Consider the following 26,492-nt stretch of genomic DNA (forward strand, 5'->3'; position numbering starts at 1 on the left):
ATTTTCTGCCAGAAATCTCTCTCCTCCCCCACTCATCCACAGGTATTTGGGGCAGTTTTCTCCTTTTTGGGAGAAATCCGAGCGATGCACTGAGGCACCTACTTAGAGGTGGGAGAAGTGAGGCTCCAGGGCTTCCCGCTGAGCCGGAGCCACCGAATACCCAGGGCAGGGAAAAGCGGGCCGGGAGCTGCGGAGAACTTTGTTTGTGTTGGGAGCTCAATATCGGCTCGGGCCGGGCCCGTTCCAGGCCTGTTCCTCATCTCCGCCCTTCCCCTCACACAGCCCGGGGCGGGCCCTGAGAGCGCGGGGCGGGGCTGTGCCGTGTGCAGAGCCCGCCGCTGGCTGCGATTGGCTGCTGCTGCCGTCACTCGTGGCTCTGGCGCGTGCTGATTGGGCAGAGCGGGGACAAGCGCGGCCCCGCTGGCGCCCCCAGGGCGGACGTGGGGCAGGAGAGCCGCCATTGCCGGAGCGTCTGTACGGGCCCGGCAGCGGCGGCAGCGGCCGGAGCCCGGTGAGGCGGCGGCGGAGCTCGGAGGCGGCCCCAGCCATCGCAGGTGGGAGCCGCGCTCGGTTCTGCGGGGGCTCGGGGCTCGCTGCGGGCCCGGGAGGGGGCGGCGGGGGGCTGTGGCGGGTGGCTTGTGCCGTGGCCGGCCCGTGTTGGCCCTGGCGTGAGGGCGCTGCGGGAGCGGCTGCCCGCGGTCTCCTTCCCGCTGGGGCCTCGGCAGGAGCCGGTGCCGGAGCAGCGCTGGCTCGTCCCGGTTCGTGTCGGTAGCCCGGAGGTGGCTGCGCTGTGCCCGGGGCTGGGCGGGAAAATTCCCGGCGCCAGAGGTTTGTGTGGCCAAAGGAGCCCGAGGAGCGGTGTGAGAGTGACTTTATTGCTGCCCAAAGGGAGAGGCCGTGGGGCATTTGCCGTGCGCTCTCTCCAGCTGCTGGAGGACGCGGCCTCGTTTTTGTCCTGATTTTCCCGGCCGCGTGTCCCTGTCCCTTTCCCCACTGGCGGAGGTGCTTGGAAGGTTCAGACTTCCCCATCTGCCTCCTGCATGTCCCGGTTAATATGTACCCACCACTGTTGTATAACATCCGATATTGATGGCTCTGTTAAGTCTTTGTTCTTCTGGAAGTTCAGGAATTTAGCGGGACTTTGTCAGAGCAGCGGTCCTTGTCAATTGGTAACATTTTCTGAAACTGATGCTTTTTCCCATTGCTTCCGTATGTGCAAGTCCCTGGCCCTATCTCCAAGCAGATTCACTCACTGACCCTGTTTTTTCTTCCTGGGTGTTGATTTTGGGATTGCTCTCAGTGCCCTCATTCGCTGTCCTTTTGTAGCCGTTTGTGGCTCAGGAGGCCTGGCTGCCCCCTGCATCCCCTTGCTCAGCTGCTGAATGAGCTGCACTCAGCAAGGTGTGTGCATGGTGAAAAGATGAGAGTTGCTGTAGAACATAAGAGGAGAAACAGCATTAGTTTAACCCATGGTCTGCCAGGGAACCACAAAAATGTTGCCCATTCCCATCCTTTCCATGTTTGGACCAATACATGAGCTCTTTTCTTCTATCCTTTGTTATCTGTTTCTCCACTTTTCCTTTGTGATCTATTTGCCAACAGCAGTTTGAGTCATTTAATTTTCCACAAACTCTGCCTCCTTTTCCTGCTAAAAGATAATATGACTCCATCCCATGGTGAAATGTTGTATTCCTCATCTGAGTGGATTGGTTGGCAGGAAGGTCAGGAATTGGAGCTGTCTGGTTGGGTATTATTTTGAGGACATCCTGTAATCTAATTATGCCATGGAAATGATAAATGGTTTCTCTGGTACCTGATATGAATTTGTTAGGGTTCCCAGGGGCTGGTCCATGGTGTTGCAGGATTTGTTCTGGTGGCCATTCATCTTTTCCCCATTTTTGGGTGCTCCCTCTGGGCAGGGCTGCACCAATTTTTGGCTTTTCTCTAATTAAATCAGCACATACTTGGATTCCCAACTGAATTCCCTTAACTTGGGGTAGCAACAAAGTCCGGGGCTCTAATTCACCCTAGATAACATAGAAATTGAGAGCGCAAGTTGAGGTGGGGACTGCAATGATTCTCCCCCATTTTTTATAATGAAGTTTTCACAACATTCTCAATTATCTGTTTTCCTTCTTAGCTTCACCAATTTCTGATGCAGAGTCAGATATCCTCACCATGGGCTCTGCCTTTAGCTGTGCAAATTCCATCTGTGCCCCCAGGCAGAGCTTGGGGTGAGGGGCAGAGGAATTCAGCCCAATTCCTCCCCCAGGCAGGAACACCCTGGTACATTGTCCATGCTTTGCCCCAGAGGTGTTAATTTGCATTTCTAAAGCTCCTCTGCTGGCTGCCTGGAATGAAGCTTCTCTTCCAGGGCAGCCATGGGATGACTCACATGGAGGGCTCCCTCCCCCATCTGCTTTTTTTTTTTTTTTAAACAATTTTCTATTAACTGTTTCCATTTTAAAGGGCCACATTTCAAACTCTTCTAGTTTTCAAAATGCAGCTTAAATGTGAACATGGAAAAACCCATACCATAATTTTGCCATCCCTAAGAGCCACGCACAAACATAAAAACAAAAATTAGAAAGCAATCAAGTGTTTTCTAATACTTCTCCTCTGTCTAAAACTGATTCTCACACCCCTGGCCCAAACAGAACTGCGAACAGAAAAGTAGAATTATTACTTAAAGTTCTTCTAATGGTGTAATCCTTTCACTGTAACTGTGAAAAGCAAAAACTCTCCAACAATGTTATTAGAGAAATAAAGCATTCCTTGATTCTGAACAGAATCATTTCAACCACACATAGTCTGCATCTGCAGAGAAAATCATTCCATGACATGTGAGTTTTACTAGATGTTTCCTAAACTTTATTCAGTCTGAACCCATAGAAATCCATTGATTTAGTGTTCATTGTCTCCAAGTTGTGGAGTCCTTAGTGTTTGGTTTCCTGTTGCACCCGGATTTCTGTGCCTCTGATGTGAATTAGGTCTGCACTCCTGGATTTCCTGCTCAGCCTTTTCCAGACCAGGTGTCTCCAGCTGTGCCAGGGCAGTGTCTGGGCTAGATGTTGGTTGATGTTTGCTGCTGGGTATTGATGTTTTGTTGATGGTCGTTGTCTTTGTGGGAATCTTTTGGGCTATTCCCAGTCTTTTGACATGTTAAGCTCATCTCTGCTGAGTGGTGGAACATCCTGTAAAAAAAACCTTTAAAATTCCTTTCCCCAAGGCAAATGCAAACCAAGCCTGACTGGAGAAATCAAATAAAAAATAATTTTATACTTGGTCTATTTTCCAATACTCTAATCCCAGCCAGCCCAGAGTGTGAGTGTAATTGAGAGCCAGAGTGGAATTCTCCCGGTGCCTTCCCCAGCAGCTGTGGCGAGGGCAGGCACAGAAAGCCCTGAAGCTCCAGCAGTGCCAGCCAGGATTGTCCCGCAGGGGCTGGAGATGCCAAAGGAGGGTGCCCAGGCCGAGGATTTCAGCAGAGGATCTGTGGGCAGCCCCAGGGGCTTCCCCCGCTGGGGAGCCCTGGCTGCTGCTGCCTTGCCTTCAGTGCAGGCTCAGGGGCGGCTCCCATCCTCCTGCTGCAGCCGGGAAATCCAAATCTGCGGGGCTGCAGAGCCCTTGAGCCGAGGCTGAGGGGTCCCCCCGTGTTCAGCTGTGCTGGGGCTGTTTCTGTGCTCAGGGACACTTGGAATGGGCCGTGCCACTTGGCCACCAGAGCTGCTTCTTTCCACTGCTTCGGCAGGACTCGATGTCCTGCTTGGGTGTGTCGCAGTAGAGATGGACAATGACACCTGTTTCTTCTTCCACCATAGCCAAAGCTTTATTGCACACAGCTTATATTTACATGGTTATCAGAAGGCTCCGTGCTTAATTCCAGTTGGTTGGGAACTCAGTTCACTGGTTGGTAATGGTGAGTGTACACGTCAGTCCAAACTTTTCTCTCTAACAATGTTTTCATACTTTTTCTACTGATTCCCATGGGACAGATCCCTTGTTACTACAGGTGCACTTGTTTTTCTCCCCAAGAATAGCTTGTTATGTTAACAAACTTTCCATTCTCAAGATGTTTTTGCCTGGGAACTTATCAGGCCAGCTGCTAGCTACACTAAGCCCACGTAACAAGTCCTAAACCATGGTTTTCCAAGTCCTTTCTTTTGTAAGGTTTTACCTTTATGTGACAGGGTGTCACTGTCGCTGTCACTTTGACAGCAAAGTCCAAAGGTGGGTGTGTCTCAAATCTCTCCCAGCCCGGGTCTGGATCTCTCTCAATTCAATGCAGGCATGGGTTTCTTCCCAGCCCCCTCTCCAGGCTGTTCAAACAGGAGGCTGGGTTAAACCCTTCCCCTGTCCTCAATTCTAAATCCTCCTGTGCCACTGAACAAGTTTCATACTGCAGTCACCGAGCTCTGCTCATCCATTTAGGGGCTCTGTTGGGGTACGTGGGAGAAGGTGAGGAGGGGTCCCCGGGGGTCGTGTCCCCCCCCCGGGAGTGCCTGTGACTCCCCCATGTCCCCCCCATGCCGGGCTCACCCCCTTTTGTCTCTGCCAGAGCTCCTGACCCAGCTCCTGCTGTGCCCTGGGAGGGGCTTTGGGGAGCCCCCCTGGGACCCCCTTGGATCCCCATTCCTGGGCCCTGGGACCCCTCCGCATCTCCTTCCCCAGCTCCGGGACCCCCTGCACCCCCTTCTCCTGCACCAACAGCGCCCTGCACCCCCTTTCCCGGGGATCCTCCCCTGCCAGCCCCTGGATCCCCCGGTTCCGTCAGCCCGGGGACCCCCGGAGCCCCATTCCCGGCCATCCCGGGGCACCGCACCCCCAGGCCTCCCTTTCCAGGGAAAGCCGAGCTGGGCACGGGGCTCTCCAGCCGCTCTGGCATTTCTGATCACCCAAAGGAGAGGGAGAGAGCAGCAGAGAGAGAGGGAAGGAGATTGGGAATCGGGGCTCGGGCTCCCAGCGCCCGCTCCTGCTCCGCCGGGGCTGGGGAGCCGCAGCCGCAGGAAAAATGGGATCCGCGGATCCCGGGGCTTCCCCCGCTTTGGGCCGAAGCCGGCGGGTTGCAGGCAGAGTTTGGGCGCCGGGCCCGGGAGTTCAGCCCAGTTTGTCCCGGGGGTCCCGCAGTGCGCGGCCGAGGAGGGTCCCGGGGGATCCCGGGAGGGGATCCAGGGGAATTCCCTGGAATTGCCGCGTCCCCTCCCCCCGCGCTCCCTCGGGCGCTTTCGCTTCCGCCTTGGCCGCCCTGCGCCGCCGGGATCTGCCCGGCGACCGATGACGTCACTGCAGCCTCGGGCTGCCACTGGCGGGCAGCAAAGAGCGGCGCCAATGGCGGGGCCGGAGGGGGCTCTGTGGGCGGGGCCGGAGCTGTGGGCGGGGCCGCAGTGGAGCAGCGCGATGGCTCCAGCGCTGGGGCCGGGGGCGCTCCCGGGGGGCGGCGAGAGGTGAGGGGGACCCCCGGCACCGGGAGTCTTTGATCGCCCATTCCGGAGCGCCGAGGGGCTCCTAAACCCCCATTCCTGGGCGCCGCCATCCCACCGAACCCCCATTCCCGGCCGTGGGTCCCACCCTGCACCCCCTTATCTGGCACCAGGAACGCCTGCACCCCTTTCCCGGCCATCCCGCCTCCCGCAGCCCCCAGAGCCCCCTTCTCCTTGACCCATTTACCCCCCGGACCCCTATTCCTGCCTCTCCCAGCAGCCAGCCCCTCCTTTCCTCAGCACTCAGGACACCCGGGACCCCTATTCCCAGCCATCCCGGCTTTCCCTGCCCTGTCCTGGCAATGGGGACAGCGGGGACCCTTGGAGCTCCCTTTCCTGGGTACAGGAACGCCCTGAACTCCAGCCATGCCACATCTAGCCAGCCCTAGCCTCCCCTCTTGTCACTCCTGCCATCCCCAAATGCCCTTCCCGGCTCTCCCCGTCCCCCCTTTCCTTCAGCCGTGACCCCCCCGGTCCCAAATCTCCAAATGTCCCCCCAGTTCTCCTCTCCCTGCGTTCCCTGCACGCGGCGCTGTCGGAGCCCGGCCCGGGCTTCCCGCAGTCCATGTCCATGGGGTCCCTGGCTGGGATCCCCTTCCAGCGCCGCCGCAGCGAGCGGGGCCGGGCGGAGCCGAGCCGGGATCTTGGGATAGCCAGGGCTGGGATCTTGGGATAGCCAGGGCTGGGATCTTGGGATAGCCAGGGCTGGGATCTTGGGATAGCCAGAGCTGGGATATTGGGATAGCCAGGGCTGGGATACTGGGATAGCCAGGGCTGGGATATTGGGATAGCCAGGGCTGGGATATTGGGATAGCCAGGGCTGGGATCTTGGGATAGCCAGAGCTGGGATATTGGGATAGCCAGGGCTGGGATCTTGGGATAGCCAGGGCTGGGATATTGGGATAGCCAGGGCTGGGATATTGGGATAGCCAGGGCTGGGATATTGGGATATCCAGAGCTGGGATATTGGGATAGCCAGAGCTGGGATATTGGGATAGCCAGGGCTGGGATATTGGGATAGCCAGGGCTGGGATACTGGCATAGCCAGGGCTGGGATATTGGGATAGCCAGGGCTGGGATACTGGCATAGCCAGGGCTGGGATCTTGGGATAGCCAGGGCCGGCACAAGGAGCGGCACCGGCACGGGGGCAGCGGGGAGCTGCAGATGCTGCAGCAGCGGCACAGCCAGAGCGGGGCTGAGCGGGGGGAGCCGGGGCTGGGGGATCTGTGGGGCTGCGATGGCAACTGTGGCACCGCCATGGGGATCCCTGAGATCCAGGCTGAGGGATTAACAAATTCCCTGGCTCACAGCTGCAGGGAATGTCTCCGGAAATATGTCAGATATGGGCGGGAGGCGCTGGAGTGTAAAGGTGGGGAGGGCAGAATTCCCATGGGAATATGGGAATTGAGAATGTGGGATTTGGGAGGGCAAAATTTGGGAATGTGGGAATTCGCATGGAAGTTCTATGGATGGATCTCAGACATCCCATTCCCGTGAGATCTCCATGGATGGATCCCACTGCTGTCCAATTCCCATGGGAATTCTGTAGACGGATCTCACTGCCATGCCATTCCCATGGAATTCCACGGGCAGATCTCCCCATCCCACTGCCATGGGAGCTCCTATCCGGTTCCCCCCCAAACCCATCCTGGGGGTCGCCCTGTTCCTTGCCCTCCCCACCACCCACAAGACTCCTGGGGGTCCCCCCATGACCCACCCAGCCCCCCCAAACTCTTCCTGGTCCCTCTTCTTTCCCCCATAATGGGAATTCCTGTGAGTCCCCCTGTGTCCCCTCCCCCAGGACTTTGGGGGTCCCACCCGACCTGTCCGTGCACCCCCAGATTTCTTCCACAGCCCCCCTGTGATGGTGGAGGGTGGGGGCCGAGTGCTGGTGCCCCCCTGCCTGTAGCAGATCCAGCGGCGAGGGCAGTTCGGGGGGTCCCTCAGCATTTGGGGTCCCTGGGATTTGGGGTGACCCCCCGGGCCCCCCAGGATCTCCCTTAACACGCTGACGCTTCCCGTGCGCAGTGAGAAGGTTCAAACCTGGCATGGGGTCCCCAGCACTGCCACCCGCATTGCCCAGGTACCCCCAAACCTGCCGAGAACCCCCAAACCCCCCGGGACACCCCAACCTCTCTTGGATCTTAAACACAGTCCTGGATGCTCCAAAAACTCCCCAAAACCGCAAAACCCCATACAGACATTGAGAAGGTTCATACCTGTCATGGGGTCCCCATCTCCATCACCAGCAGGTTCCCCAAAACAACCTTAAGATCCCAAATTCCACTCCCGGGATCGCCCAAATTCCCTCATCAGGACCCCTGTAAACCCCCTTGGGAACTCCCCAAAAAGCACCATGGCCCCAAAACCACCCAGAACTTCCGAAAACCCCCCAGGAAACGCTCACAAAGGTTTATACCCAGCATGGGGACCCCATCACCTTCATTGGCATCACCCAGGTACCCCCAAACCCCTCCCGGGACCCCCAACCCCTCCCAGGCTCCACTGCCGGAACCAACGGGAGCGGTGTTGCCCTTTTAAGAGGAGTTACAGTGGGACCCGACAACACCGGGGGCCCTTAAAGCGGCCATGGTAGAGAGAACCCCCAAAATCCACCCTGGGGGACAAAACATCCCCTACAGGGGCTTGGGGTGGGGACACCCCTAAAAATGTCACTTAAAGCCATCATGATCCCCCCTCAAAAGGGGCTTGTGGGGCTGCGGCCGCACAAACACCCTAAAATGGGGAGGAAAAAACACCCCTGTAGTGGTGGGATCCCCCCCAAAAAACCTGAAAAAGAGAAAAACTCCTCTTGAGAGGGGCCTGAAGACCCTGAAAGGCCCTGGAAGAGGGACAAGATCCCCTCCTGTGCTGGGGCCTCCCCGAGCCGGGAACTCTCCCGTTCCTGCACTCGGGGGAGCCCCGAACGACGGCGGCTCCTGGGCTGAGCCCCCCTCAGCCGGGGCTGCGGGGGGAACTGGGGGGGCTGGGACGGGGCTTGGGGCTCCTGGGGTGAACTGGGGGACCCTCAGTGCTCCCACCTCCCCCTGTTCCCCTGTCCCGCCCCGTTCCCATTGTTCCCCCAAAGCTCCGCTGCCCCCAGCTCGGTTTGGGGGGGACCCAGCCCTTTCCCATCGTGTCCCGGCCCGGCCCCGCTCACCCGAGGGCTCCGAACCACGCCCAGGGACAGAGGAGGGACAGAGGGGGAGGAAGAGGAGGGACAGAGGAGGAGGAAGAGGAGGGACAGAGGAGGAGGAAGAGGAGGAGCAGGAGGAGGAAGAGCTGGAGCAGGCAGAGGAGGCTCCACCTGCGCTCCCCGCTCTCTGCATCTGCAGCTCCTTCGGGACCATCGCCCCCCATCCCGCAGGTGCCCGGGGAGGGGGAGCTCGCCCCAAATACCCCGGGGCTCCCTGGCTTTGGGGTTTTTGGGGGGGATGTTTGGGGATGGCAGGGCTCCAGAGCCGAGCCGCAGATGCCCCTCGGGGGCACCCCGGGGGTCCCCGGGAGGTGTTTTTGGGGGGTCCCGGTGGCGGTGGCGGCAGAGCCCCGGCAAAGGGGCCGGGGGGATGCGGGTCCGGCATGGCCGGGAAAGGGGTTCGGGGCTCCCGGTGCCGGCAGTGGCTGCTCCCAGCATTGCCCAGTTCCTCACCCCGTGTGGCTCCAGTTTCCTGTGCGCCCCACGATAAGCCAAATGACTCTCAGTCATTCCCTATTAGAGTACAATTTGTCTCCATTTTATCCCATTTTCCAGATTTTTATCCCATTTTTGCTCTATTTTTTCTAATTTTTCCTCATTTTCATAACAATTTTCCCAATTTTTATCCTATTTTTTATTTTTCCCCAATTTTCCCCCTTTTTTTTCCTTTTTCCCTCAATTTCCCCCTTTTTTTATCTCATTTGTCCTCATTTTTTCCCAGTTTTTCTGATTTTTTTCCTATTTTTCCTCCATTTTTACTCAAATCGTTCCCCATGTTTTCCTATTTTTCCCATTTTTTTTTCCGTTTTTAATCTATTATTTCCCCATTTTACCCTATTTTTGCTCCATTTTCTCCCAATTTTTCCCCATGTTTACTCCTATTTTCCCCAATTTCTACCATTTTTCCCCCATTTTTGCCTCCTCTTTACCATTTTTATTCCCATTTTTATCCCAGTTTTCCTTATGCCCCCCCCCCCCCCCCCCATTTTTATCCTGGTTTTATCTCATTTTTCCACAATTTTATCCTAATTTTCTTCCCTTTCTTTCTCCCATTTTTCCCAATTTTTCCTCCATTTCCATCTCATTTTCCTCAAATTTTTCCCATTTTTATCCCATTTTTTCCCTATTTTTTCCCCATTTTTCCCTATTTTCCTCTATTTTGCTCCATTTTTCCTCCCATTTTTCTCACTTTTCCCCCATATTTTTCTAGTTTTCCCCAACTTTTCCCCATTCTTCCTCAATTTCTATCTTATTTTTCCCCATTTCCCATTATCTTCGCCATTTAATTATCTCAAAAATTGAAATTTGGGGGATAAATAGAAATTTTGGTGGGAAAAAAGGGTGCTTTGGGGGCAAAACTCCATGAATTTGAATCACAGCTTTCCCGTGATTTTTCCATGCTTTCCAGCTGGAAGGAGGCGTGGGATTCATCTGAACATTCTGGAAGCTGGAATAGGACCAGGCTATCAACCTTCCCAAAAATTTTGACCAGCTCATCTGAAATTCCACCTTTCGCCTCTCCCTGGATTCCCAGATCTGGAAATTCTTCTACAACCTCCCAGGCACGCAATTCCCAAAATTCCATGGAAAAATGGGATAGGGGGATTTCATCCTGTTCTTTTCCTGATTTTCCCCAATTTTTTTCTCTCTTTGTTTTTTTTCTTATTTTTTCCTGATTTTTCCCTCATTTTCCCCTGAATTTTTCCCATTTTTTCCCCATTTTTTCCTGATTTTTTCCTCTTCTTTTCCCAAAGTTTTCTGTCTTTTTCCCAACTTTTTCTCCAATTTTTCTGTAATTTTTCTGGTTTTTCCCATTTTTTTCACGATTTTTTCCCCTGTTTTACCCATTTTCTTTTCCTGATTTTCCTGCAATTTTTTTCTTTTTTTTTTTTTTTTTTTTTTTATTTTTTTCCCTGATTTTTTTCAGGTTTTATTCCCTTTTTCTTTTCCTGATTTTTTTCCTCATTTTTCAAACAATTTTTCTCGAATATTTTTAAAATTTTTTTCCTGATTTTTCCCTCTGATTTGTCCCAATATTTCCCCTTTTTTTTCCTAATTTTTCCTGATTTTTTCCTGTTTGTTTCCTTGATATTTCTTGGTTTTTTCCCAATTTTTTTCCCATTTTTCCAAAGTTTTTTCCCTCACTTTCTTTTCCTGATTTTGTCCTTGATTTGTTTCCTTGATTTTCCCCAGTTTTTTCCCAGTCTTCTTCCTCTTTCTTTTTCTGATTTTTCCCTGTTTTTTCCCAATTCTTTTCCTAAATTTTTTTCTTGATTTTTCCCCGTTTTTTCCTGACTTTTCCCTCTTCTTTTCGCAATTTATTCCTCATCGTTCCCCGATTTTTTTCACAATTTGTCCCTGATTTTTCCCTGTATTTCCTAATTTTTTTACTGATTTTTCCTAATTTTTTCCAGGTTTCTTCCCTCTTTTCTTGATTATACCCAATTTTTTCTCAATATTTTTCCTGATTTTCCCTTATTTTTTTTTATAATATTTTCAATGATTTTTTTTTATTTTCCTGATTTTTTTTTTCCAATTTTTTCCCATTTTTTTTCTCAAACTTTTCCTTGATTTTTGTGTTTTTTCCTTTTTTTCCCATTTTTTTCCAGATTTTTCCCTTATTCTTTCCCTAATTTTTCTGGTTTTCCTGAATTCCTTCCTGATTTTTTTTCATTTTTTTTTTCTGATTTTTCCAGATATTTTTATCCTTTTCCATTTCATTTCCCTGATTTTCCTGTGATTTTCCTTTTTTTCCACATTTTTTCTCTGATTTTTTCCCAATTATTTTCCAGATTTTTTTGCAATTTTTTTTCTCAAATATTTTTGGTTTTTCCTTCATTTTTCCAATATTTTTCCTAATTTTTTCCTGATTTTTCCCAGGGTCTTTTTGGCTTTCTTTTCCTGATATTTTCCCTGATTTCTCACAATTTTTCACAATTTTTTTCATGTATTTCCCACTTTTTTCTGATTCTTCTCTTTTCCTTTTCCAATTCGTTTCTAGCTTTTTCCCAATTTCTTCTCAAATTTTCCTAGTTTTTACCTGATTTTTCCTGTGATTTTTCCTATTTCTTTCCAGATTTTATTCCTCTTTCTTTTATGGATCTTCCCCAGTTTTTCCAAGTTCTTTCCCAGTTTTTTTCCTGATTTCCCCAATATTCTTTCCCCATATTTTTCCTGGTTTTTCCTGATTTTTCCCCCATTTTTTCTGATTTTTCCCAAATTTTTTTCCACTTTTTTTTCTTGACTTTTTTCCCCAATTTTTCCCCATTTTTTCCTTGAGTTTTCTCTTTTTTTCCCCCCAAATTTTTCCTGGTTTTCCCCAATTTTTTCAAATTTTCCCATTTTTCCCAAATTTTTCCCAATTTTTTCCTGATTTTCCCCTGATGTTTTTGGATTTCACCCTGATACTTTTCTGGTTTTTCCCTGAATTTTCCCTTCCATTTTCCTTGAATTTATCCTGGGTTTTTTTTCGTTTTTTCCCCAATTTTCCAGTTTCCTTCACACTCCCAGTCTGATCCCAGTCACTCCCAGTCTGATCCCAGTCACTCCCAGGATGAGGCCAGTGGCCCCCAGTTGCTCCCTGGCAGTGCCAGTGTGACCCCAGTAGCCTCCAGTGTGATCCCTGGGACTCCCTGTCTCTCCCAGTATATCCCAGTCAGCCCCAGCACGCTCCCAGTCATTCCCAGCTCCTCCCAGTTGCTCTCAGCATGATTCCAGTTGTTCCCAGCCACTCCCAGTCAATCCCAGTATGATTCCAGTCACCCTCAGTGGGATCCCAGTCTCAGCCAGCATGGACCCAGGTGCTCCCAGTATGATCCCAGTGTGATGTCAGTACACATCATAAAGTTGTGACATCATACAGATGTCAGTACACATCCAATACAGTTCCAGTCATTGCCAGTGTGATCACAGGATGATCCCAGTCCAAACCAGTCCCTGCCAGTGCTGCCACTCCTGGGATCCCCCAGCCCTCTCTGTGTTCCCCGGTCCCACATCTCCCCAGAGGAGCCCCAAGGGCTGGCAGTCCCCAGCCAGGGTCCCCAGCCAGCCCCAGGTTGGATCTGCAGCCCCCAATTTTCCCAGTTTCCCTCTCCTTTTCCCCGGGCCGGGTTCCCCCCGTCCCCAGCGGGTGGGAGCAGCGGAGAGCCCCGCGCTGCCCATCCCGACCTGTCCCGGCTCCATCCCCGCTCCTGCCGTGGGCTGTGAGGGGTTTGGGAACGGGGCACCGAGGGTGTCACTGCTCCTGGGGGAGGAGGAGGAGGGATGGAAGAGGAGGGATGAAGGAGAGAAAGGATGGAAGTCGGAGAAGAAGGTGGAGTTAGGGAGGAGGAGCAGGAGGAAGAGGAGGGACAAATGAAGATCAGGGAAAGTAGAAGGAACCACGAGGTGGAGCATTACCCAAATTCACAGCCCCTCACCCATGGGATCATCACCCCCCCTCCATCCTGTAGGTGCCCAGGGAGGGGGAGCTTGGCCCAGATATCCTGGGGGGTTCCTGGGGTGGTTTTTTTGGGGGGATGTTTGGAGAATGAAGAACTCCAAAGCTGAGCAGAAAATGCCCCTTGGGGGAACACTGGGGGTCCCACAATCCATAAGTGGGGAGATGGAAACAGGGGGAGCTTTTTGGATTCCTGGCACTCCCAGCAGCCTGGGGAGGGCAGGGACTGAGCAGACAGGGGAACCCCCAGTACAAGCGTGACCCCCAGCAGCTGGGACAGGGGGGAAACTCTGAACAGCAAAGGGGAGAGACCAGAGATGAAGAACTCCTGGGAGACATTTTCAGGGCTGAATCTTGGTGTTTGGGAGGTTTTTATAGACTCCAGAGGCTTGGTGACTTCTAGAGTTGAACTTGCACAGGGGGAGCCCCCTAACCCAATGTGCCCATGAACTGTATTTTTCCCCAAACCAGGATTTCCCATTCCCAAACCTTGGCTGGATGGAGAAGGAGGCTGCGAGGAAGATGTCCCAGGACACCCAGGCAGGTGAGGAGGAAGTCAGTGCCCCTTTCCCCCTCTCTCCTGCTCCATCTCCCAGCCCAGCCTGGCCCCCGGCTGCAGGACAACCCCGCTGCCGACGCCGTCCTGCCGGGGACGCACTGGGGGGATCTCCTTCCCCTTCCCTCTGGCACGGAGGCAAATCCCATCCTCTCCTTGTCCTTCCTCCCCCAGACAAGGAGCTGAGGATGGAGACCAGGGAGGACAAATCCCCACGGCAGAACCTCATGGAAGAGGCCACTGTGAGCAGCTCCACAGTGCAGGAATCCAATGGGGAGCAAAAGCTTCAGAGGTCCCGCAGGAGGAGGGGCTCCAAACCCAGCCCAGGGTGCTCTGAGGAGGAAAGACCCACCCTGTGCCGGGAAGGCGGCCGGAGATCCAGCCGGGGCTCTGAGCTGGTGGTCCATGAGCAGCTTCAGGATGGGGAGAAGCGCTACAAGTGCTTGGAGTGTGGGAAGAGCTTCAGCCAGAGGAAAACCCTGATCCGCCACCAGATGATCCACACTGGGGAATGGCCCTACAAGTGTGGGCAATGTGGGAAGGGTGTCAGCTGCAACTCGCAACTCATCCATCACCAGCGCATCCACACTGGGGAGAGGCCCTATGAGTGTCCTGAGTGTGGGAAGAGGTTTCAGAGGAGCTCCACTCTCCTTGTACACCAGCGGATTCACACGGATGAGAGGCCCTTCCGCTGCCCTGACTGTGGGGAGGGCTTCAAGCACAACTCCAACCTCATCACCCATCTGCGCATCCACACTGGGGAGAGGCCCTATGAGTGTCCCAAGTGTGGGAAGAGCTTCAGCCACAGCAACAGCCTGATCCTCCACCAGAGGATCCACACTGGGAAACGTCCCTATGAGTGTGGGGAATGTGAGATGACCTTCAGATGGAGGTACCAAGTGACCCTCCACCAGATGATCCACACTGGGGAGAGGCCCTACGAGTGCTCCGAGTGTGGGAAGAGGTTTCAGAGGAGCTCCAATCTCCTCGTGCACCAGCGGATTCACACGGATGAGAGGCCCTTCCGCTGCCCTGACTGTGGGGAGGGCTTCAAGCACAAATCCAACCTCATCAACCACCGGCGCATCCACACTGGGGAGAGGCCCTACGAGTGTCCCCAGTGTGGGAAGAGCTTCTCCAGGAGCTCTGCCTTGACCCAACACCAACAGAGGCACCGGTAAGGGAAGCCCTGTGAGTGCCCCAAGTGCAAGAAGAGCTTCGTGTGCTTCCCTGGCTCCATCCCCCATCAGAGGACCCACGTTGGGCAGAGCCCTGATAACCCACGTTCCCAGTGATCTGTGTTGGGAGCACACTGGGCTGGTGGTCATTTTATTTTGGTTCTATCTTTTGATTCATTTTCATCCCTTTAAAACAGACAAAACTGGGGTAAAAGTCTGCAAATTCATCAAAGGCATCTAAAGCCTCACTTTCTACTAGTGCTTTAAGGGAATCTGGGATTAAAAGAGATACTTGGGAGGACTTGGGGATTGTGGGGGTATCTGTTGTAGTTTTCTCCATTTCTTGTCACTCAAAGAGATGAGAGGGTTCAATCTGTCACCTCAAAACCACTCAATGCCACTGAAAACTACTCATTCCCACCCAGAATTCTTGGATTCCACAGCTCCTCAGGGTATGATGTCTTAAGTTTTAACTTTCATATTTTTCATATTCTGCACTGCCTTGGATTGTAGTTTTGAACTTCCTGTTAAGTGTTAGTGAGCTCTCTTCACAGAGTAGGTAGACAAAGCAATTCCTTTTCTAGCTTCATACCAAGGACACTTGTTAGAAGTTTCAAGCCCAAAAGCATAAACAAGGGTGGACTGAAGAGAGAAAACAGGAAGGATGTGACTTCATCATCTGAAGCTGTAACTGGACAATGAACCCCAATATGCAGATGGACCTAAACTTCTAAAAATGTGAGACCTTGTGATCGCTTGTCCTGGCCTGGCTCTTTAACTGCCCATGGTGTATTTAAATCCTTCTAATAAACTTTATTCTTAACTCTCTTTGGGCTGTTCTAGGTCAGCCTTCTGAAGGCATCAGGTGGAATGGGGTTGGAAGTGGATTGGGTGAAGTGGGATGCAGATCAGGAGGGGTGAGATGGGCATTGGGTGGGGCAGGATGGGTGGGATGGAATTTAGGAGGTGTGAAATGTGGGAAATAGAGCTTGGGAAGGGGGTCTTGATGTCCAGCAGGGATGGGATGGGTTGGGGTTGGTACTGGGGAGGTGGGGTGGGGTCTGCAATGAGACAGCCGAAATCTGGGGATGAGAAATGGACAGGGTGCCCATTACTGAGTGAGTTTTTGTGTCAGGTGCCCCTGCCCAGGGAGACAAGGATTGAGTTTCAAATGAATATCATTAAAGTGAGAGGTGTGGGCAAGAGGGAATTCCATCCCTCTGCCTCGGAGGATGGGCCCTGCGAGCCCAGGAAGAAACTCCACCCTGGGCCCCTCGTGGAGTGGCAGCCCAGGGATTTCTGATTGGGTTTGGGCCCCTGGGGTTTCTCCCTTGCTGTGTTCCCAATGGTCCCTGACCTTGAACTCCACCCTGGTTCTCAAACCCCATCTCCCTGCCTCTGTTTGGGGCTGTCTCTGGATCTGAGTTTGTTCCTGAGCTGAATAAATGGTTTCCTGAACAGAATCCCATCTCGTTGGTGTCCCATGCCTGTTCCTGGTAACTGTGGCTGCCCTGGTCATGATCCTGCAGCCTGGCCCTGTGTCGTGGTTTTAAACCAGTAACTAAAAAAATTACTTATTTCTTGTTGTGAGATATGGATTAGAACAAGAGCAAAACAGGCTTAAAACTTAAAAGGAATAAAGACAGTTTATTAACAAACTACACGAATAAGAACACCAGAATAAACTTTCAGAAAACCCCCTTATCTTCCACATCTTAACTATTTCTCTGTATACATGACAACATAGAGACAAATAACTTTAGAACTTTGGTGGTTAAAAACAGTCTCAATTCTGGTTACAGTCTTTTCATCAGTCTTTGTAGAGAAACAGAAGTCTCTTTCTGTTAACTTACAGAGTTTCTCACGAGAAAACTATTTTTTGTCATAGTTTTCTATTTCTCTAATGCCAGCTGCCTGGAAATCTGTCATTAGATCTTCTCCTCCCATTTCACATCTCCGAGGTGTGTATGGGTCACAGAGTTTAGGAATCTTATTTTTAAGGATAAGTTATTCAAAGGCAGAAGTCTTCTTCATCTGTCTCTGTGAGCCTTCCTGGAAAACAGTTTTCTCTCTGCTCTTCAAAGCTTTAAAATCTTCACTCAACTCAATTCCAGCAACTCACAGTATCACAAGTACTCTCTCTCTTTTGCTCAAAACTTACACTTTGAATACCTTGTTCCTCTCAACACTCTTATCATGAATTAAAGGAGTCTTTTTATACTATTATTGTCCATCTCCATAGCTTTAACAGAAAGATATTTCAGCTGTAAAGCTTCTCCTTATTCTCTCTTTCTTATTTAAACTTAACTCTTTTCTTTACTGTTTTTGGTGGTTCTATGATGTCTCCTCTATGTTGATTGTCTCTCTCTCTGTCTTTCTGAGAAAAGGAGTAATCTGTATGTTTATCCAGGTAGTAAAAGAATTAAAAGCTTTAAGAAAACTGCAAGAGTTCATGGTGTTAAGTTTCAGTCTAGCAGCAAAAACTGAAAACCAAGCTCGGCTGACCAGCGCTGCTTCTCTTCCCCCTCCCTCCCCCCTCCACCGCGGCCTGGTCGGCCTGGAGAGGGGGGAGGAGGCCGAGACAGAATCCTGTTACCTCTTCAAACGCCGGAAACCAAAAAGAGAGCAAGAGAATTTTGTCTGTACTTCTTAAGGGGGTGTTTACAAGTTGAATTCACTTTTTAATGGTCAGATCTGCTGTCAATTCTTGGAAATGACCGATAATTGGTCAGGAGGAAAAACTCCCATCAGCCACCAGCAGCTTCAACTTCCTCTCCCTCCAAACTGTCTTAAAGGTAAAGCTACCCCATGACAAGGGATGAGCCAGGGCTGTGATCCCTGAATTGGGTGGGGCCGTGATGTCACAAAGGGGCTGAGTGCTGGGGTGATGCAGGGCCATGATGTCACACAGCTGTGCTGGCCACAGCACTGTGACATCACCACGCCAGCCCTATATAAACCGGGCCAGCCCCCGCAGCTGCCAGTGCAGTCGCCATGGGACGTGCCGTAGCCATGGGTGACGGTGGCGTCCTGATGGCTGCCCTTGTCCTGCTGCTGGCCGCTGTGGCTGTCTGCTGGGCCGGTGGCCACTGGCAACCACGGAGGCGGCAGACGAGGAAGCGCCCCAGGGTTAGGCCCAGAGGCCCATGGAGGAACCGAGCAGCCCCTGAGGCTCCCAGGTTCTCCAGGCCTCGGGCCACCCCTCGCCGGCGGCCAGGTGCTCCCGCAAGCCCTCTGGAGAGCTCCAGCAGCTGCGGTCCCTGCATGGCAGTGGCCCAAGAGCTGCAGGAAGGGATGATCCGGCACTGGGCACACAATGGGACATCTGTGCCGCTCTTCTTTGGGATGTGGCTGGCGTTGTGGAAAGAACTGGAGAAGCTGATGAGGTGAGGCCACCTGCCCTGCTGTGGCTCTCCCAGCTTCTCCAGCAGACGCCATCCCTTCAGGAGGCTGCTTCCAGCAAGATTGACCATCCTTGGGAGAGCCTCAAGCCTTGCAAGGATGGCACAGCAGAGAAGACCCGCCATCCATGCAAGGAGCTCAGGCTGTCAGAGAACGTCCATGGTGCCAGGAGCCTCCGCTATCTCTGACAGCCTCCATCCCTCAGAGAGGCTCAGCCAGACCTGTCAGCCTGCAGAAGGTGCAGAGCCCAGGGACAGGTCTCCCAGCTTCCTTGGACCCTTGGACTTCAACAACACGGGCGTGACCCTGAGCACTGACATGGCCAGGGAAAGCCCCCAGGTCCAAGTGGGAGCCCAGCCTGATCCAGGGGAGCCGTCTCAGGAGCAGGTGGAGGAGCAGCAAGTGTCCTGGAGCCAGCAGCTGCCAGACCACAGCTCCCAGGTGACGGTGCTGGATGTGCCAGCTGGCAACAGCCCGTGCCTGATGGAGGAGACAATTCCTGAGGGACCAGGGAGTTTCCTCCATCTCCAGGAAGCTGCTCCCATAGAGCCACCAAATACCAACAAGGCTTCTGTACCGGCAGGTGAGACCTGAGGAGCTGTCTGAGGCTGCCATGGGGCTCTGGAGGGACATTCCCAGGCCAGGCCAGGGCCTCTGAGAGCAGCCTAGAAGCAGGTCAGAGCAAGGTGGCCAGTGCTGGCTGTGGCCACTGCACTGGCGGGCACTTGGGGGGTTCCTGGCAGCATCAGGCCCTGTGATGGAGGCATTGTCTTCTCCTCACAGCCCGACGGCACCTGTGTTCCACTGGAGATCGTGCTGATGGAGAAGGTGGGCTTTGGCTGCCGCAGAATCATCCAGCTCCTCGACTGGTTCCAGCTGCCTGACAGCTTCGTGCTGGTGATGGAGCATCCAGAGCAATCTCGGGATCTCTTGCACGTCCTGCTGGAGCAAGAGTTCCTGAGCGAGGAGGCGGCGTGCTGGCTTTTCTGGCAGGTGCTGGAGGCCGTGTGGCACTGCACCGCCTGTGGCGTCCTGCACCGGGACATCAAGCCAGAGAACCTCCTCGTCAACCCGGAGACTGGCGACCTGAAGCTGATGGACTTTGGTTGTGGCAACTTCCTGCAGGAGCGGGCCTGCACACAGTTTGCCGGTGAGCCCAGAGCGCGGGCCCTGCTCCCAGTGCCAGGCACTGCACGGCCCCATTCCCTCCTGGGCCGCGGGGTGCGGCATTCAGCCGGCTGTTGGAGATGGTGTGCGGGTTCCTGCCCTTCGAGAACGAGCGTGACACCGTGTTGGGGCAGCTCTTCTTCCCGCAGGAGGTCTCTCCAGGTTGGTACACGGCCTGAAGAAGGCAGGCTTTGGCAGGTGGCACCGCGCAGCCCAGCCCGGCCATCCCGCAGCTGCGCGGGACGTCCATGTGCCCTCAAGGGCCGGCTGCAGCAGGTGGCCCGTGGCAGGCTGGGTGTGGCACGCTTGGCTGAAGGAGGGGACGCTTGTCCTGCCGTGCCGCTCTCCCGCCAAGGGCAGCTCCCAGCACACGCAGCGTGGCCCGGCTTCTGCAGGCGCCGGGAGCAGCTGGGCAGGAGCCTTCTGCAAGTGAGCGCCGCTTTCTGCCTTCTCTCCCCAGAGTGCCAACATCTGATCCGCTGGTGTTTGTCCAAGCACCCCATGGACCGGCCGGTGCTGGAGCAGATCTTCTACCACCCTTGGGTGTTGGGTGGCCATTTCTGATGCCTTGGCGCAGCCTCTGCAGCACCCAGTTCCCGTGTCCCACGCAGGACTGAGGGCCCAGGAAATAAAACAACCCAAAACCCACTGCGGGCCTGGAAGTTTTGTCCTGGTTAGCAACTTCAGCTAAGGGAACCTCTTGGCAAAAGGGGTAATCAGAGCATTCCCTTCAGCCTTTGTCAAGATTTTGGTGCCTTTCCTCCAGGTTGTCCCTCAAAATCAGAGTAGGGTGGAGCCTGCACCAGTCCCCCCAAATCGGTGGGAGACAGAGAGTTCTCCCAGGCCCCTCAAAACTGTAGGAGGATGGAGACTATCCCCGGGCCTCCCAAACTGAAGGGAGATAAATACCTGGCAACACAAAATAAGAGATGGATGGAGCTCAGAGCATCCCCCAAGTCAGAAGGGGAAGGGGAGACTGCCAGCCCCCTCAAAGAGAAGGGGAATTGTGCCTGTGCCAGCCCCACAAATTGCAAGGGGACAGAGAACACCCCTGGCCTGGCAAAGGACAAAGAGCAGCCGGGGGCTGCCAGGATGGTGACAACACTGGCAACCCCCAAATCAGAGGGGGACAAAGAGCCCGCACAGGCTTCCCAGAAGCAGAAAGGGGGCAGCAAATATCCCCTGTCCCCCTAAGTTGGAGGGGCACAGACACAAAAGGCCCCACAAAAAGAGCAGGAGGAACCAAGAGCACTGCTGGCCCCACAGAGATAAGGTGGATGGAGAAACTCCCCATCTGTCTTTGTTTTGGAAGACAGGTGTCAGCTATGGAGGGCAGGGGCCTCCCCTGCTATGAAAATGTAGACCCCCTCCCTCTGAATTATTATAATTTTGAAATCAAGGGGCTTTCAGGCAGAGATCTGAGGATAGGAATAACAGTTCTTTATTAGTATTTATAACCAGGCAAACAAACAACAATAACTACAGCATTAGCAAGAAAACAGAACCAGGGACCCCATGACAGCTTTCTCGGCTGAGACGGGATGGAGGAGAGGCTTTGTTTCACAAACCCCTCGGGCGGGCAGTCCCGGTGCTCCTGCAGGGCTCTGAGGAACACTCAGCTGGAACAGCAGGGATGAGCTGAGATCCTGGGCCGGTGGCTGAGGTGGATCAGCAGTTCCACGGCGGTGCCTGGCACTGTCACACGTCCCGGCAGGACAGGGGGTGCGAGGCCACCAACAAAGAGGGGAGAAGGAGAAGCAGCAGCAGCTCTGTGTGAGTGATGGTGAAATTCTCTTGTGCCCACCGCAACATCTCTGCACCCAAAGTGTCCTTCTCCGAAGCTGAAGAAAGCCCCCCAAACTGTCCCCGCTCTCCTCTTTTCCTGCCCCCCTTCCCTCCCTGGGCCCGGCCAAACTCTTTGCCTTTTGTCAAGCACCCACCAAGTACCCACAGTTAGGCTGTCCCCACAACTAATGGGTAAAAATTCCACAGGCAATCCAGATTTAAAAAAAAAAAAGTCACCTAACCCCCAACACCTGCCCCTGGCAATGACCTGAGATGGGATTAAATATAACAAAAGGGCCATGGCCAGACCCTCACGTTCTTTGATCCCACATCATGTCATTGCCATAGGCAGGAAAAGGTACAGGTGTCTCCCCAGCATGGATCACAGGGAACATGGATCACCAGGTCTCTGCCAAACTTGAATTTTCCAAGGGGGGATGAAGCTGGAGCTGTGGAGAAAGCTTTTCCTGCACTTGGGGCACTTGCTGGGCTTCCCTTACTGGTGCCTCCGTTGGTGTTGGGTCAAGCTAGATCTCCAGGTGAAGCTCTTCCCACACAGGGGACACTCGTAGGGTGTCTCCCCAGTGTGGAGGCGTTTGTGGGTGTTGAGGCTGGAGCTGTGGCTGAAGCTCTTCCCACATTCCCCACACTCGTAGGGCCTCTCCCCAGTGTGGATGCGCCGGTGGGTGATGAGGGTGGGAGTTGTGCTTGAAGCCCTTCCTGCAGTCGGGGCAGCGGAAGGGCCTCTCATCCGTGTGAATCCGCTGGTGCTCGAGGAGATGGGAGCTGGTCTGAAACCTCTTCCCACACTCGGGACACTCGTAGGGCCTCTCCCCAGTGTGGATCATCTGGTGGATGGTCAGATGGGACCTCCGGCTGAAGGTCATCCCACATTTCTCACACTCATAGGGCTGTTCCCCGGTGTGGATCCTCTGGTGGCAGATCAGGCTGGAGTTCCGGCTGAAGCTCTTCCCACATTCCCCACACTCATAGGGCCTCTCCCCAGTGTGGATGCGCCGGTGGGTGATGAGGGTGTAGTTCTGCTTGAAGCCCTCCCCACAGTCAGGGCAGCGGAAGGGCCTCTCATCTCTGTGAATCCGCTGGTGCCTGAGGAGAGTGGAGCTCCTCTGAAATCTCTTCCCACACTCGGGACACTCGTAGGGCCTCTCCCCAGTGTGGATGCGTTGGTGGATGATGAGTTGGGAGCTCCAGCTGAAGCCCTTCCCACATTCCTCACACTCATAGGCCCATTCCCCAGTGTGGATCATCTGGTGACAGATCAGGCTGTTGCTCTGGCTGAAGCTCTTCCCACACTCCAAGCACTTGTAGGGCTTCTCCCCATCCTGAAGCTGCTCATGGACCACCAGCTCAGAGCCCCGGCTGGATCTCCGGCCGCCTTCCCGGCACAGGGTGGGTCTTTCCTCCTCAGAGCACCCTGGGATGGGTGAGGAACCCCACCTCCTGTGGGATCTCTGGGGATTTTCCTCCCCATTGGATTCCTGTGCCGTGGAGCTGCTCAAAACGGCCTCTTCCATGAGCTTCTCCTGTGGGGATTTGTCTTCCCTGGTCTCCATCCTCAGCTCCTTGTCTGGGGGAGGAAGGACAAGGAGAGGATGGGATTTGCCTCCGTGCCAGAGGGAAGGGGAAGGAGATCCCCCCAGTGCGTCCCCAGCAGGACGGCGTCGGCAGCGGGGTTGTCCTGCAGCCGGGGGCCAGGCTGGGCTGGGAGATGGAGCAGGAGAGAGGGGGAAAGGAGCACTGACTTCCTCCTCACCTGCCTGGGTGTCCTGGGACATCTTCCTCTTCCTCACAGCCTCCTTCTCCATCCAGCCAAGGTTTGGGAATGGGAAATCCTGGTTTGAGGAAATACAAGGGATGAGGACATTGAGTTTGCAGGTCCCTCTGTCCAAGCTCATCTCTAGAAGTCACCGGACATCTGGGGTCCATAAAACCTCCAAAAAACACCAATATTCAGCTCTGAAAATGCCTCCCAGGAGTTCCCCATCTCTAGTCTCCCCTGTCTTCAAGGAGAGAAGGTTCAAGGGTTCCCACCTGTCCCAGCTGCTGGGAGTCAAGCTTGTACTGGGGACAACCTGTCTGCTCAGTCCCTACCATCCCCAGGCTGCTGGGAGTGCCAGGAATCCAAAAAGTTCCCCCTGTTTCCATTTCCCCACTTAGGGATGGTGAGACCCCCCAATGTCCCCCCAAGTAGGATTTTCCACTCAGCTTTGGAGTTCCACATTCTCCAAACATCCCCCCCCGCAAAATAAACCCAACCCAGGGACCCCCCCAGGATATCCGGGCAAAGCTCCCACTCCCCCATCACCTGTGGGATGGTGGGTGATGATCCCACAGGAGGGGGCTATGAATTCAAGGAGTGCTCAACCTTGTGGTTCCTTCTCCTTTCCCTGATCCTCCTTTGTCCCTCCTCTTCCTCCCTCTCCTCCCCTTCCATCCTTCCTCCTCCTCTTCCTCCCTAACCCCACCTCCTTCTCCTACTTCCATCCCTTCTCTCTCTCCTTCTTCCTCTCTCCTCTTCCATTCCTCCTCCTCCCCCAGGAGCAGCGACACCCTCGGTGCCCCGTTCCCAAACCCCTCACAGCCCACGGCAGGAGCGGGGATGGAGCCGGGACAGGTCGGGATGGGCAGCGCGGGGCTCTCCGCTGCTCCCACCCGCTGGGGACGGGGGGAACCCGGCCCGGGGAAAAGGAGAGGGAAACTGGGAAAATTGGGGGCTGCAGATCCAACCTGGGGCTGGCTGGGGACCCTGGCTGGGGACTGCCAGCCCTTGGGGCTCCTCTGGGGAGATGTGGGAGGGGGGAACACAGAGAGGGCTGGGGGATCCCAGGAGTGGCAGCACTGGCAGAGACTGGTTTGGACTGGGATCATCCTGGCAGTGGCTGAGATTGCACTGGCTGTGTACTGACATCACACTGGGATCATACTGGGATCATACTGGCAGTCAGTAGGAGCCTCCAGGGGGCAATTGAGACCAGGTTGTCAGGAACTGGGAATATGCCCTGCGCTCCCCAGAACCCCGGGATCGCCCCCCATATGTCCCATGTGTCCCCCAGACCCTTCAGGATCCCCGAGTGCCCCCTCACTGCCCGTTCGGGACCCCCCAAAGCGTCCCTGGATCCCCGAATGCTCCCGACCCCACAGATTCCCCTTCCAGCCACTCCTGGGAATTCATCTCCCATCATCCCACAACACAGTTCCGCGCCCAAACCTCCTGCCGTGCCCCGCGACCTAAAGAGCCCGGTCACAGCTCCCCAGGTTCCCCCCAAGTGCTCCCGAGCCGTGTACATTCGCCCAGAGCACCTGCAGCTCGGACGCAGAAGTCTTCTCCAAGGGCTTCCCCACACCGCCGAACGCGCCTTCCGAGCCACTTCCGGGACTACAGCTCCCATCATGCTCCGCGGCGCCCATAGAGCGCTATTCCGGCCGGGACTTCATCTCCCGTCATGCCCCGCGCCTTACCGGAACCTATTGGAGCTGCGCCTATAACTCCCGTGATGCTCCGCGGCGCCATAAAGCCTCATTATACCGGCGCCTACAACTCCCATCATCCCCCGCGACCCAGAGATTCCCCGTTACAGCCCCGCAAGTGCCCGCCCGGACCCCGAAGGGCCCCCAGATTCCCCTCCCTGGCCTCCAAGTGCCCCCCTGGACCTCCAAGTGCTCCCCCGAACGCCGAATTGTCTCACAGAATCCCTAAATGCCGCTCCAAATGCCCTCCCGGCTCCCCATGTGTCCTCCAGACCCCCAAGTTCTCTCTAAGTTCCGTCCCCCGACCCAGAACTGCCCCAAATGTTCCTCAGAAAAGTCCCCATGGACCCCAAAGTGGCCCCTTTTACCCTGTCTGAGAAAATGATAAAAATGATGATCAAAGGACTAAAAATATGTGTAATTAGCATAAAGAGGGAGAAATAGTGGTCAATTAATTAATGAAAGGAAATGTGCTACGTTGAACCAAGGACCGATAATGTTTTTAGTTGCTAAAAACGTAGCAATTCTTTTATATAAATATAAAAATTAGGTTATAAAAATACAGAATAATAGTATTATAAAAATAAAATTTTATTTTTATTAATTAATTAGATTTTAATTATAAAGAAAAATTATAAAGAGAAATGTTTTCAATGTTTTGGGATGTCAGTCCCAGGTGGGCGATGTCAGACATGCTGAGGCTCGGGGTGAGGAGCAGGTTGTCCAAACAGGGGCAGCCCACAAGGGGCTCATTCTTCTCCCTGACCAGACCTCCTAAGGAGACATTCAGCATCAGGACTGTAAATAGTAAATCGTTACCTCCTGATCAGTACACAAAGATGTTTTACAGTTTGAACAGTAGAATGTTGTCACCGTAAGGGGCCTTCTTTGTTAATATAGCTCATGTTGTGTCATGTTTGGTAAATACAAATGTTGTTGTAACAGCCTTCTTTGTTAAAATACTGTTATAAATGAAATTAGAATTTTGACAACTAGGTCCCTTGGGTTAATGGCAGTTTAATTAAAAATGAATACAATTTACTAAATTGAATAGTAATGTGTTATAAAAGAATACAGTTTAGTAAAATAATACAGTTTAATAAAAATTAAAATTTATATAAATAATCTGCTAGTAATTAAGTATGATTAAAGCATAAGCAAAACCGACCAGGGTACAGAGGCTTCCCACCCTGCCTCACATTCAAAACAAAGCACTTCAAGCTAAACTTATATACTGTATCCTTATACATATTCCTTAATGTTTCCTCTAAGTTCCCTCCTATCTCAAGTTTTTCTGACTTTACATCACTTTTCTTCACGGCACATGCCTCAGTTGTTGTTAGGGGGTCTTCAGTCTTCTTTTGGTGGTCTTTTGGCGAAGGCTTCTCTTCTTCCTCATTGTCCTTTGGATAACCTTACAGGTTTGTGCATACATACTGAGCATTGTGTTATGTAAGTCTATTAATTAGCCTTATGTTTACTAATCTTTAGGCCCAATGCCTAAATTTGTTCTAATTTTGGTCCATCTCAAGGCAATTTTGGTCTTGAGACACCATTTATCTTCTAAACTACATCCTGTACCTTAATTTTGACATGTAACATCTGCAAAGGGGTACATCTCCTTTGTAACACTGATTCTTGATTGTTTCTAATAATAACTTTAATAACAGTTACAATTTAGTTAGCACGAACCAATTCCATTTATTACAACTGCAAATACCCCTTATATCACTTTTAATTGGTTTCCATGCTAACGGCCTTGCTTTCCTCCTTGCTATGGATAAACTTGTATTTTCTCAA

At 53.1% G+C, this 26,492-nt stretch overlaps 2 protein-coding genes across 2 annotated transcripts in view; one reads left to right on the forward strand and one right to left on the reverse strand.

The window, feature by feature from the left end:
* LOC147645273 (uncharacterized) overlaps positions 1–23,208 on the reverse strand; it is a 268,783-nt gene extending 245,575 nt beyond the window's left edge. Inside the window, 2 exon segments of the mRNA XM_086874765.1 lie at positions 22,002–22,471; positions 23,191–23,208. Of these exon segments, the coding sequence (XP_086730891.1) occupies positions 22,002–22,471; positions 23,191–23,208 (488 nt within the window).
* LOC147645283 (uncharacterized) lies at positions 8,733–15,677 on the forward strand. The gene is made up of 4 exons (XM_086874839.1): positions 8,733–8,848; positions 10,086–10,239; positions 13,587–13,659; positions 13,846–15,677. The coding sequence occupies exons 3-4, from the start codon at positions 13,614–13,616 to the stop codon at positions 14,850–14,852; spliced, it is 1,053 nt and encodes a 350-aa protein (XP_086730965.1). The 5' UTR covers positions 8,733–8,848; positions 10,086–10,239; positions 13,587–13,613; the 3' UTR covers positions 14,853–15,677.
* Positions 23,209–26,492: the final 3,284 nt, after the last annotated feature.

Source organism: Cyanistes caeruleus, unplaced genomic scaffold, assembly GCF_971803275.1.
Source record: "Cyanistes caeruleus unplaced genomic scaffold, bCyaCae1.hap1.1 HAP1_SUPER_30, whole genome shotgun sequence".
NCBI lineage: Eukaryota > Metazoa > Chordata > Aves > Passeriformes > Paridae > Cyanistes > Cyanistes caeruleus.